General features: G+C 42.4%; 1 protein-coding gene across 4 annotated transcripts in view; it reads right to left on the bottom strand.

Annotated features, from left to right (window-relative positions):
- The window catches only part of Usp45 (ubiquitin specific peptidase 45), a 64,922-nt gene extending 52,472 nt beyond the window's left edge, over positions 1-12,450 (bottom strand). For 3 of the 4 annotated variants that reach the window (XM_021222213.2, XM_021222214.2, XM_029533384.1), the window contains exons 1-5: positions 12,390-12,450; positions 8,518-8,627; positions 4,959-5,131; positions 3,765-3,868; positions 2,003-2,103 (exon numbers count right to left, since the gene is read on the bottom strand). In XM_021222213.2, coding sequence (XP_021077872.1) covers positions 2,003-2,103; positions 3,765-3,868; positions 4,959-5,131; positions 8,518-8,617 — 478 coding nt within the window. In that variant the 5' untranslated portion in view covers positions 8,618-8,627; positions 12,390-12,450. Of the gene's footprint in view, positions 1-2,002; positions 2,104-3,764; positions 3,869-4,868; positions 4,896-4,958; positions 5,132-8,517; positions 8,628-12,389 lie in introns of those variants that run through there. The other variant, XM_029533385.1, reaches the window with a different exon arrangement.
- Between the last annotated feature and the right edge of the window lie 618 nt (positions 12,451-13,068).

The raw sequence follows: 13,068 nt of genomic DNA, 5'->3' as shown, positions 1-13,068 counted from the left end.
ATCATCCATGACTGGTTTCCTTTTCAAAAGAACACACCTGTTTATGAGTATCTGGAGGGCTCTAAACACCAATTAGAACTCTGAGTGAAGTTCTGTTACCTTCTTTAAAAAAATTTTTTTTATTAATGTTTTAATACATATGATTGCTTTGCTTCGTACATGTGCAATGCCTACAGATGCCAAAAGAAGCCATCAGATATCCCAGAACTATAGTAACGAGATGGTTGTGAGCTGCCTTGTGGGTGCTGGGAACCAAACCCAGGTCCCTCTGCAAAAGTACTGGATGCTCAGTCCCTTATTCTCTAACAATTATATTTAACACCTAGTAGTACCCCAGGGAGAAAAAAGCATGGGCTGGGGGGAGGGGCGGGGAAGCAGCAAAATAAGCACCTGAGAGGGGTCACTCAGCAGTGACTGCCAAGTCAGAATGCCAGACGGTGACGCAAAGCCTGTGCTCTGCCATGATCTGAATACCTCAGAGGTTTGAATGAGAATGTCCCCCATAGGCTCACGTATCTGAACACTTGTGTTCTAGTTGCTTCTGGAAGTGATACAGCCTCCCTCCCCCAAGTACGCCAATGGGGGTAGGCTTTGAGAGTTCACAGCCCGGCCCGACTTCCGGTTCACTCTCTGATTTGTGTCTGTAGTGGAAGGTGTGACCTCTGTTTCCTAATCTTGTCACTTGCTTCAATGCTCTTCTCTCTGTGATGAACTCTTATCTTTCTGAAATTATAAGCCAAAATAAAGTCTTTCTTCCCTAAGCTGCTTTTCATCGATATTTCAGCACAGCATTAGAAAAGTAAGTAACACAAATACGACGACGCTCTCACCAAAAGCTCGGCACTTGGCCTGGATGTGGTAGCAAGAGAAAGTAGGTCACTATGAGCACATCTCTGCGTGTCCCATCCTGCCCTGGCCCCTTCCTAATGTACAGGCAGGCAACTTTCCTGTGGCTACAATGATGTCCTACAATGATGTCTGACTTGCCAGAAGTCCATAGCAATAGAGTAAGCTAACCATAGCAGAAATTTCTGACACCATTAAGATATTAGGGAGCAAAATAAATTCTGCTTACAAGTTTCTTTCAGGTTTTTGTCACAGCAATGAAAACCTAACACATTCTATGCTAATATTCTTCCTACAATTAAGTGCTCAAGAATTCTGAAAGACTAAATGGCTATCGCACTGGCTTTATTCTGAACTTTAGGGAACCTAAGGTAAGAAATGTAGAAAGACAGTTTCCTCATCACTGCTGACCTCAGTGACTGCGGGTGTCCTCATGGCCAAGAAAGCGAATGTAATGAGCAGTTCTCAAGAGGCAGCATTCAGACTACACTCAGTTGCTGAAGCACTGTCTTGTACCACATCTCCCTGTTCCTTGTTTCAGCAGAACTTGAGCCACGCACTGCACAGCTGAGACAAAGTCAGAATCTCCCAAATGCTTGTTGGAGAAGTTTTAATATAGACGTAACAAATTAATGATTCCTTTTGGGCTCCAGAAGTCTGGGTTTACAGCCCTTCCTCCTCTGGCTTCTCATGACTCCCTCTTCGCAGTGACAGGCAGCTAACAGAGCTACCTACTGGACTACAGAAATACAATGTGCACTATGCTTTCTGTTTGTTTGCTTGTTTTTGCCTTTCATGACCACTAAAAGGCTGAGCTGTAGCTTAGTGTGATAAAAACAAACCCTTTTATCACAACTATATTTTTATAAAACTTTCGGTTGCTGGTACTACACTTCAAGCACTTCATTTCTTCCAAGGCATCTGAGAACCCACAAGGTGGCTCAGGGGTGAGACAACACACTGCCAAGCCCGATAACCTAAGTCTGATGCCCAGGACCCACAGGGTACAAAGAACCTATTGCCCTGGAATGTGTGGCCACACACACGCTGCTTTTCCTTCTACCAAGTGGGTTCCAGGAACTGAAGGGAAGATTATTAACAAAGTATGAAATGTTGTATTTTAATCCAAATTGCTTTAACAAATTGCTTAAGTTACCTGTTTGTGTTTTAAAAACATGTTTCTGGAGAAAATCAACTATTTGAGCCAAAACTTTCTTGTTGCAATGCGTCGATAATTTTTCATTACATTCATAACACCTAAAAAACAGAAAATACAAGCAGATGTTATGAAAGCAGCTTCAATAATTACATATAAGGTATGCAGTTGACAACTTCTGTCTTTAATAGGAACCAAGAACTCAAAGCAGAAGGCATTAGCTAAGCCTGGACAAATAAGCAAGGGACCATTCATACAGATCCTCACCATTCAAATCAAATTGTGCAGTTTGTCTTAAATGTAATAAAATGTCACACAGTCTCACAGAGAGCAATGATAGGTTCAACTCATACATGTACCAAATTAATGGGGGGAAGGGTGTCTTCCTCCTTCCTTCCTTCCCTCCCTCCCTCCCTCCCTCCCTCCCTCCTTTCCTTCCTTCCCATCATGGTTTGAATATGCTTGGCCCAGGGAGTGGCACTATTTGGAGGTGTGACTTTGTTGAAATAGGTGTGTCACTGTAGGCGTGGGCTTTAAAACACTCATCCTAGCTGCCTGGAAGTCAGTCTTCCATGAGCAGCCTTCAGATGAAGATATAGAACTCTCAGCTTTGCCTGTATCATGCCTGCCTTGATGCTGCCAATGCTCCCACCTTGATGATAATCAACTGAACCTCTGAACCTGTAAGCCAGCCCAATTAAGTGTTGTCCTTTATTAGACTTGGTTATGGTTTCTGTTCACAGCAGTAAAACCCTAACTAAGACACTTCCTTTCTTGGCAGTATCCAGTGCATAGAGGCAGAGACAGGCAGCTCTGTGTAAGTTCAGGACCCTCAGGTTGAGTTCCAGAACAGCCAGGGCTATGCAGATCACCCTGTCTCAAAGAATAAGAAAGAACAACAAGCCGAACAACAAAAACGAAGCCTGGGTCTCTCTCTCTAGCACCGGCTGTCCTAGAACTTGCAATGCAGACCGGGCTAGCCTGCGAGTCACCTGCCTCTGCCTCTCAAATGCTGGAAGTAAATGTGTGCAGCCTCGTGCCTATTTTCACTGTTGTTGCTTAAACCTTATTGTTTCTGTTTTATGGGAATGAGTACTGCCTGGATATATGTCTGTGCACCACCTGCATACATCACCCAGAGATGCCAGAAGCGGGTGCCGGCTCCCCTGAGACTGGAGTTACAGACCATTGTGGGTGCTAGGAATTGAACCTAGGGCCTCTGGAAAAACAGCCAGTGCTTCTAACTGCTGAGCCATCACTCCTGCTACTGCAGTGTATACTCTTAACCTCTGAATTATTTCATGAGCCCCAGTTTTTGGTCTCTCTGAGACATGGTATATAGCCCAGGCTGGCCTAGAATTGACTATCATTTGCCTGTTTCTCCCCAGTGCTGTAACTACAAATGTACAACGCCTTACTTGACTTCAGTAATATTTGAAAAGGCCACTGTGTGTGTTAGAGAATCTCTGAACTGCCTAAGTACTTAAAGCACCGTATTGGGGTTCGGCCTTAGTTCGCGATAAGAATTCAACTAAACAGAATTTTTCTTTATAGTACCAAAAAAAAAAAAGTCAGAAATAAGTATTTTTTTTAATTTTAAGCTTTATGTTCATGCGTAAAATTGTTTTTCTTAAAGCTTCCCAGATTGTATATAAGAGAAAACTATATATAGTAATATTATATCTTCATTTTACTTTTAATGCTCAAAGGGTTTTGTTTTTTTTTTAATCAGATACAGTAGTACTAACAAAAGTTAACTTACCATATGACCCATGTACTCAGGCTAATGACAACACAATGGGACTCTGTCCCAGAACTCTTGAAGTGTCTCAGTGAATGCTGGCTTTCTGAGTTTTTACCGCATCCCTGAAGATGAACAGAGTGACATATAAGTTTCTTTCCAACTGATCAAATCTTAAATTACCCTTAAGCACAGTTTTGGTTTCAAGCAAGAAAGATCAGTTTGTTTTTTTTACCAAATTTAATTATTTGCAAAATAGATAACTTACTGGTCATTGTATATGTACGTCTAATAACCACAGATTGATTTCCTGTCATTAGGAATGCATGCACTCCTGTCCTGTATACTATATACTGTGGGACACTGAGCAGTGCTGGGCCAGGGTTGCCCTCCTCAAACACATATTTCCCATCCTCTGCCTTCCAACCTCACTGAGAATGGAAATGAGACCAGCCAAGTAATCTCCTCATGAGATAAGTAAGAGGAAGAAAGTCTAGGAACGTGTTACGTATCTGTAAGAAGAGAGCATGTACTTCCCTTCCTGATGGCTCTGGGAGAGGCTGTGTGACACATACCGCCTGAAGCATCTTCAGTCCCTGAAACCATGAAGCTGGATAGGACAGTTTAAGAAAAAGTACTGATTTTGAGGGTTTCTTTTTCTTGAATTAATCACAAGCTCTGAAGTGTTCAATTTCTGTATTTTAATTAATTAATTAACTACTTTTTGTTTTCTGAGACAGGGTTTCTCTGTGCAGCCCTGGCTATTCTGGGACTCACTCTGTTGACCAGGCTGGCCTTGGACTCAGAGACCCGCCTGCCTCTGCCTCCAGAGTTACAGAGACTAAAGACATGTGCCACAACTATTTCTATTTCAGTAGAAAGTTCCTTTGTTAGGGCTGGTAGGATGGCTCAGTGAGTAAAGGCACCTGCGGCCAATACTGACAACCGAATGTGATCCCTGGGACATACAAATAGAGAACCAATTCCAGGAAGCTAATATCCATCTTGGAGTACCAAACTAAACGTGAAATGAATCTATTTTAAGGCCTATATCTAACTAAAAGTACAATTCATACAAGGCATTTTAAAGATAACAGAAGACATACATATAAACATCTTTCTTACCTGAAAACCACACTTGAGGCACAACCAAACATCAACCAAACAAGGCATTTTAAAGATAACAGAAGGCATACATATAAACATCTTTCTTACCTGAAAACCACACTTGAGGCACAACCAAACATCAGAAGGCAGTACTGGCTGTCCATCACAGAATCTTCTCTCTTTCAAACACTCTGAACAAACTGACCACAGAGTCTCAGCTACTGCCTTCTTCACATGATTCACACTGACAGCATAACTGACGTGCTGGCACGTTAGACCTACTGAATGATAGGTGACAAAATGAAAACATTTTCTCTCTAGAAGAAAGAACTACTGTTAGCAAGTGTGCTGGTTAATCAGTTTGACCCAGGCTGGAGTCATCTGGAAAGTGGAACCTCCATCAGACTGTCAGTGTAGGCAAGTCTGTAGGCATTTTCTTGATTAATGATTGATGTGAGGGCTCAGCCCATGTGGGCAGGGCCACCTCTGGGCAGCTGGCCCTGGTGTGTCTAAGAAAGCTGAGCAAGTCACAGGTAACAAGCCAGTGGACAGTGTTCCTCCACGACCTTTGTGTTAGTTCCTGCCTCTCTGTTCCTGCCCTGACTTTCTTCATGACAGATTATAAACTATAAATGAAAATAAGTCCGCTTCTCCCCAAGTTGGTTTTGGTTGTAATGTTTACCACAGCACAGAAAGCAAGCCAGCACAGTAAGCAAAAGGCTGTATCATTAAAATGATACTAACTAAGCTGGGCGTGGTGGAGCACACCTTTAGTCCCAGCACTCGGGAGGCAGAGGCAGGTGGATTTCTGAGTTCGAGGCCTGCCTGGTGACTACAGAGTGAGTTCCAGGACAGCCAGGGCTACACAGAGAAACCGCCTTGAAAAACAGATAGAAAAAAAAAAATGATGCTAACTAAAAAGTACACATTCAAAAGCAAAGTAACTCATGAGGATACATAATTACATGAATGCACTACATAACATTCTTGAACTAATTACAGAAGAGATTAGTGGTTGCTAGGAGCTATGGGTGAGGACCAAGTATGGATATAAATAAGTAACTGACAAGATGGCCACAGGCATGGTTCACTGAGGCACAGAAACTACAAACATAAAAATACTGCAGTTGCATGCACACACCAACCACAAACAAGGTGCATGCAACCCTGCTGATGTCTCAATAAGCTAAGGATGGTTCTATCAGATCTGATGCTAGCTTAATTAGAGCAGTGCAGGATATTATATTTCCTTATACATTCAAGTTCATCTAAAATTAGTTCAAAATAAGAAACAGAATTAAGATTAATATTTACTAAACCAGGTGTAGTGGTACATGTCTTTAATCCCAGCACTTGGGAGGCAGAGGCAGTAGGATTTCTGTGATTTCCAGGGTAGCCTGATCTACATAGTGAGTTCCAGGATAGGCAAAGATACATAGTGAGACCCTGTCTGGAAAACAAACAAACAAACAATACTATTTCCTGAAGAGCTACACGTTTCAAGCACTTGAATGTCTTTTCTGTTCCTTAAGCAGTTCCTTGTTCTTCCAGAGGACTGGAGTTTGATCCCCAGCACCCACATCAGGAAGCTCACAACATTTCAGTAATTCCAGTTCTAAGAGATCCGACACTTTTGTTCTGGCCTCCACAGGCACCTGTATACACATGACATTCACTGACACAGACAATGCAAGCCCTACAGTCATCAAACCAAAAGGTTCATTATCTGTACACCTCTGGTGGATGAGAGACTTCATTTTTAAAAAATAATAAGTTAAATAATTAAATAATACATTTTTAAAAAAGAATAAAACTGTTCTTAAAGAGATATCCATACGGCCCGTCTTTGTTCAGCACTGAAGAGATAGCTGGGAAATGCCTATCTAGACTAGGAGTGGGGCGCACAGATAAGGTTTTGCTCAGCATACACCAGGCCTCTGCTCCTTTGCTAGTACCAGAAGTAGATAAGTAAAACAGAAAAATACAGAAAATCTTTCCACCTGTTGTAGCTTTGCTATATTGCAATTTTCACCATTGTTAGGATAAAAACAACAACAACAAAAACTGTATAAATGCAGAAACCAGAACTTTTCAGAATTCTTCTTGCCCTCGCCTACACAGTGAGTCTGAGGCAACCAGGGCATTCAATTATCAAGGACACGTGTCATTAAAGAAAGGGACTGGGCAGTGGTGGCACAGGCCTTTAATCCTAGCACTTGGGAGGCAGAGACAGGCGGATTTCTGAGTTCGAGGCCAGCCTGGTCTACAAAGTGAGTTCCAGGACAACCAGGACTATACAGAGAAACCCTGTCTCAAAACAAACAAACAAACAAACAACCCAAAAAAAAAACAAAAAAACAAAAACAAAAACAAAAAAAAAGAAAGGGACATCCCAGGAAAGTTGAAGAAATGACCAGAGAGTCCAGAGCAACAGATGTCATTACTTTGTATGAACTTTTTAATTTAAAATTCTGAAGTGAAAAGTCATTCCTCATATCTATTATCTTCTCCATAATCCATGGGATGGGTTCTGAAGGACAACACAAGCACTGATGCCACCACTCAGACTTCTAAAACTGAAATCATTGTTAACCTTAGAAATAAGTGGATGGACTCAAGAGCACATATATTTTATGGGACGATGCAACCAACTTATTGTATGTTGTAAAGTAAGTTACCTTTAGGTTTTCTATAAATTATATAATTATCTAAATTTCATTATAAGTAAGTTATATGGATATTCCTGAATATAAAATTGTTATTATAATCCACAGTTTCCATTAAGTAGATAAAAAACAGTAACACAACTCTGGCTGCCTCAAATTCAGAGATCTGCCTGCATTTGCCTCCTGAATGTAGGGATTAAGGGTGTGCACCACCATACTCAGCCTGATGCATTAATATTTTAAATATTAATATAACTCTACATGGAAACCTTCTAATTTTCAATTGGTGATATAAAGCCAACATTTCATCTCTTTGCTCCAAATTATTAAACGACAACAAGAAGAGAAAACAAAGCTTCCAAGTTCATTGTTCATATTAAGGTACAAGTCCTGCCAGCTGCAGTGATGCCCACCTTCAGACCCGGTGCTCAGGAGGCAGGAGCAGGGGCATCTCCTGGCTTCAAGGCCAGCCTGGCCTACAGAGTGAGTTCTAGGCCAGCAAAGGCTGCATCGTGAGACTATCTCAAAGAGAGAACCGGGTTTTGTGGGCTGGGCATGTGGTTTAGTGACAGAGTGCTAACACGTGCAAAGCCCTGGGGAACTACGATGATAGCCCTGCTTCAAACTCATCACCACAAAAATGAAAGACGAAAAAGAAGGGGGAAGAAGAAAGTGGGGAAGGGAGAGTAGGGTGGCCCATGCTAGACCTACACTTACCAAACCAAAAGGTTCACCATCGGTACAACTCTGGTGTCTGAGAGACTTAGTTTTAAAGAGCAATGAGAAAGACAAAGAACAATATGACAATTTTAACATACTTATACTTAAACAAAAGCCCAATAAGAACACCAACAATGGCTTTGTAGGTGGATCTAGAAAAGCTAATTCTCAGATGTGTGCAGAAAATGGTGAGAATAAAGTACTGAATTTATTAACTGAAAAGCATCTATTGCTGCTTCTTTAACCCACCACGGTCTGAGATGCCAGATACCACAATTTACCAGCAATGTCATCTGAAGAATCTTCATCATGAGGTAGCAGTGGTCTTTTATTTCTTTTGCCTTTCTCAGGTAGATCTTTTGATGGATCTTTTACCCGCATCTGTTATTTACTGCAAAGTTTCAAGAAAAATAATAATACTTTAATCTCTAAAATTAAACTATGCTTACTGCATACTCAAACTAGACTGGTCAAATCAACAGAGGAAAAATAAGGAAGGCAAACCGGCTAAATTAAACCACAATACAGATACACAGGACTGGGTGTGAAGTGGCAGAACATGTGGAAGACCCTGGGTCCTAGCCCCAGGATTGCCATAGAAACAGTTAATACACAAACGGCACATTCCAGCTGCTCCGGTATAGACTGTGTTTATTCCCCAAGCATTTCAAAATCCCTTGGCTGAATTCTAATCTACAATGTGACAGCACAAGGAGATGGGCCCTGGTAGGAGTAGATGAGAGACCCTTCATTTATGGGAGGTAACAAGAAGAGGGTTAAGACAAAGAGAGCCTTCTTAAAACCAGGGCCTACCAGTACCCTCCCCTGTAGCAAGGGACTTCCAGCACCCTGAGTCTCTAACTAATGGTGGCTGTGAACTAATTGCCCTGAACTAAGACATGCCGTCTGTCTGCATGCATACCATCTCAGAGGTGAAGTTTTAAAATAAGTACTGCTTCTTATGATGGGCTCTTTCCTTACCCTGTCACCTATGCGGACAATGGCAGCTGGGAGACCCACATTAGACCAGGAAAAAAATAGTAAACCTAGTAGTTAGTACTACCTAATGGATCATTGACAGAAAAATTAATTCCACCTTTTAAGCTACCATATTTTCTCTTCAAGATTTCGTTATGAAGATTTTTTTTAAATTGACAAAGGCTAAAAGAACTGTATACTGAATGTTCATATACTGCCTAAATTATACATGTATATATCTAGTATACAAAATACATGCACATTCATATATATCTAGTATACAAAATGCATGTATACATGTATTTCACTTTTTTAAAAATCTAATTATCAATATAGAAACAGGTAATTTTTGTTTGGGAGGGAATTTTTTTTCTTTTGTTTGCATTTTTTTTTTTGGTTTGGTTCAGTTTTTGTTTGTTTGTTTGTTTTTGCTTCTCAAGAAAAGGTTTCTCTGTATAGCCCTGGCTGTCCTAGAACTTGCTCTGTAAACCAGGATCCTGAACTCAGAGCTCTGCCTGCCTCTGCCTCTGCCTCCAGAGGTGTGTGCTACCCTGTCCAGGTAGAAATACCTAATTTTTTAAAATTCTAAAGTATACGTAGTCCTCTGGGTGTGTGCATGTCACTACTGCTGCTTATGGAGGACCGAGGAGGGCATCAGATCCCTGCAGATGGAGTTACAGGCATAGGCACTGCCCAATGCGGGTGCAGAGAACCCGGCTCACCCTTCCTAAGAACAGTGCATGCTCTTAGGCGCTGTGCCATCTCTTCAGCCCGATACATGATTATTTTTACTAGCACCTGAAAAGCAGTTGAAGAAATAACGAAATTTTATCCTTAAATATGTAAGCATAGTGCTTTTAAAAAAGAATCATTCTCCAGCCCAACGCCACTACCATATCTAAGAAAAGTATGCCCTGATATCTTATATCCTAACATATTCTAATTTCCTTATCTGATTTGTGTTTTCTATAGGGATTTTTTTTGGGGGGGGAGTGGGGGGATGGAGATTCAGTCATTGTTTTTACTTCATCTGTTATAGCTCTTCATTCTTTTCTTTTTTTAATACTGTTTTCTCATATTAATTTTTTTTAAGTACATATATGGGGGGGTGCGTGCAAGTGTTCTTGCTAGCACACCTCAACAAATGCTTCAATTCCTAGAATGGAGAGAGATCAATACAGAGCTATTTTGTAAAGCTTTACCTGGAAGCTCATATTAGCTGACTAGAGAAAATCACTTGGTCACATTTAGCTTTAGTAAGTAAACACGTCAGCCATTTAGCAGGAACCAATATTCTAGATGAACCCAAGTCACCATTTTCTCTCCCTGGACAACTTCTGTGCACGGTACCCAAGACACTTCAGACCCTTTTCAGTCTCACCTCCACCTGCCCTTCCGCCCCACCACGAGATGGCCAATCCCGGCTTTCCACCTCTAAATTTACAAACCTGCATCCACTAACTTTAATTTGAGCCCTGGACAGAGTGAGGCATTCTCAGACAGAAACAGCTCACGGGAAATGATATGTTTTTCCCCGATAACAGATAAACCCTTGATAAAGATGAAGATTTATGTACAGACAATGATGACGTCTGCAAGAGTACTCAGAGGCAGGTACCTGATTTATTAGACTTTGTAAACAACCTGTTACCTTTTTCAAAGACGTCTCAAACTTATCCTGGTAATGGAAGGGCAATTTCAAATCATCTTTCTAGAAGATGTAATATATCTGAACATACACCAACCCATAATGGGGCAATCCCATGTAACCTTCTTTTACAAATTCCACTTAAGGCAGAACCAACAAGCAAACAACATTAAAATCCAACTACTGGACTTTTCAAAGGCTTTCCAAACCTTTGAAAACCTCCAAGACTCTCCTGGCAGTGAGGAGTCAGAAGACTGACTCACAGGACTCAGCACATGGTGGTATATTTATTTCATGGTACATTCTATGAACAGGCAACCTGACTAGAATGGAAAAGGGTACTTTCCCCAAAATTTCCATACATTCTCTCCCTCTCAGGTAGGTAAGACAAGGACTGAGCAGCAACGTGAATCTGGGTTCAGGGGAACCCATTAGAGACTTGGAGCACAGAAACTGTAATTGGTCACTTTGGCATGAAACATAATGCTGAGTAGAGAACAACTACTACTACATCAGAACATTCCCAGACTCCAAGTCTTCAGATGCCAAGGTTGCAGGCAAAGCCATCAAAGGACAGTTGTTAACTTCACCACAAATATGTTCTGGCTTTTTTTTTTTTTTTTTGGTGAGGTTTTGCAAACATCAAACGTTACAGCTTTCTTTTAAAAAATAAATCTACTGGTGTATTTTATATGTATGGCTGTGCACGTGTTTAGGGTTTCGATCTGCATTAGTGAGGTCAGAGTAGCTTCTCTCTTATGGGTCCAGAAGATTAACCATCAGGCTTGGCGACCTGCTGAGACGGCAACTTCAGCTTTTAATTTAAATATTATCTAGCACTTGCGTTTCCTCTAACAACGGATGTACAGCTAACACAATTAATATCACACTTTTCAACTGGCTACAAGCTTCCCATGTCAAATTGGGTTTTGTTTTGATTTTTTTTTTTTTTTAAGTTTTGGACTGCTATTCTCCAGCGTGAGAAGAGGAAATGTAAACATTTTCCTTTTAGATACCCGGGCTCAAAGCACTCAGTTCTAAGAACCTCTTACACGCACTTTGAGATCTGTCACTATCATCCTCCTCAATTTACACTTGGAACTGGATACAGGTAAAATGACTTGCAGAAGTCCGGGAGCCGGACGTGGACTCAGGTAGGATCGACCCCCTAACCTAATATTTGGCGTTGCCAAAAAGCTGTGTCTAGGCTCTTCGTCAGGCCATGGATGCACCCCAAGTTAGCAGAGCGGGATGTGCTGCGAAGAGAGAGACCCGGAGGGGACAAGGGGACGCTGCACGCCCGGGTCATCAATAAAACCAGACTCGGCCCGGCTCCCTCCCCGACCCCGGCTCTTCGCCCTGCCGCCAGCACTCGGCCGGGGAGGCCGCCCGGTGCCTTTGTGAATCTGGACGCGCGGGTAGGCGAGAAAACCTCTCTTTCTAGGCTGGTTCGCCTACAGGAAGGCCTCGCCGCCCGAGCGAAGACACAGTGGTTGCAGTGACCCCAAAGCCTGGGCCCCAACTCACCCCGCCCGCCGGGCCGCAGCTTCCACACGCAGGAGCTTCTGCGCCTGTGCAGAAGGGAACCGGGAGAAGGCGGGGCTTGGCGTCCTGGGCGGGGCGAAGGCGGGGTCTAGTATTCTGGGTGGGCCGGAGGCGGGACTTTGAATCTAGACCCGGTTCCGGGTGTTCCTTTTGGCGGCTGGGAGGTTGGAGCGTGATGGAGGAGTGTAGGTGGAGATGAGGGGATGGCGCCCTGCGGCCAACTGGTTACAGAGCCAGCCACGGGACCTGGGTTCAGGCACTGGCTTTAGTGAGCTGAGTCTCACTTGCTGGGTGCTTTTTGACACAGCTTCCCTTGTTCCATCACCCACCTCGGAACCTAAAGTCGCATCTGAGATTCACACTACATGATTTTAACGTTTTTATTTCACGTGGTTCTCACTTCTGAGCTAGATAATACGTCACACCTGTAATTCTGCAGAGTGCGATCATCTGTTACAACAATGTACACCTTGCTTTTGAGTAAAAACAGTTGGTTTGAAACTTTGTTGTGGGGCTGGAGAGATGACTCAGTGGTTAAGAACACTGCTCGTCCAGAGGTCCTGAGTTCAATTCCCAGCAACCGCATGGTGTCTCAGAGCCATCTGTAATGGGATCCGATACCCTCTTCCTGTTTCAAAAAATAAAGAATTTTTAAAAAACA

Source organism: Mus pahari, chromosome 22 (genome assembly GCF_900095145.1).
Source record: "Mus pahari chromosome 22, PAHARI_EIJ_v1.1, whole genome shotgun sequence".
NCBI classification, from domain to species: domain Eukaryota; kingdom Metazoa; phylum Chordata; class Mammalia; order Rodentia; family Muridae; genus Mus; species Mus pahari.
Note: the sequence above shows the minus strand (reverse complement) of the source record. Positions and strands in the feature narration are given on the sequence as shown.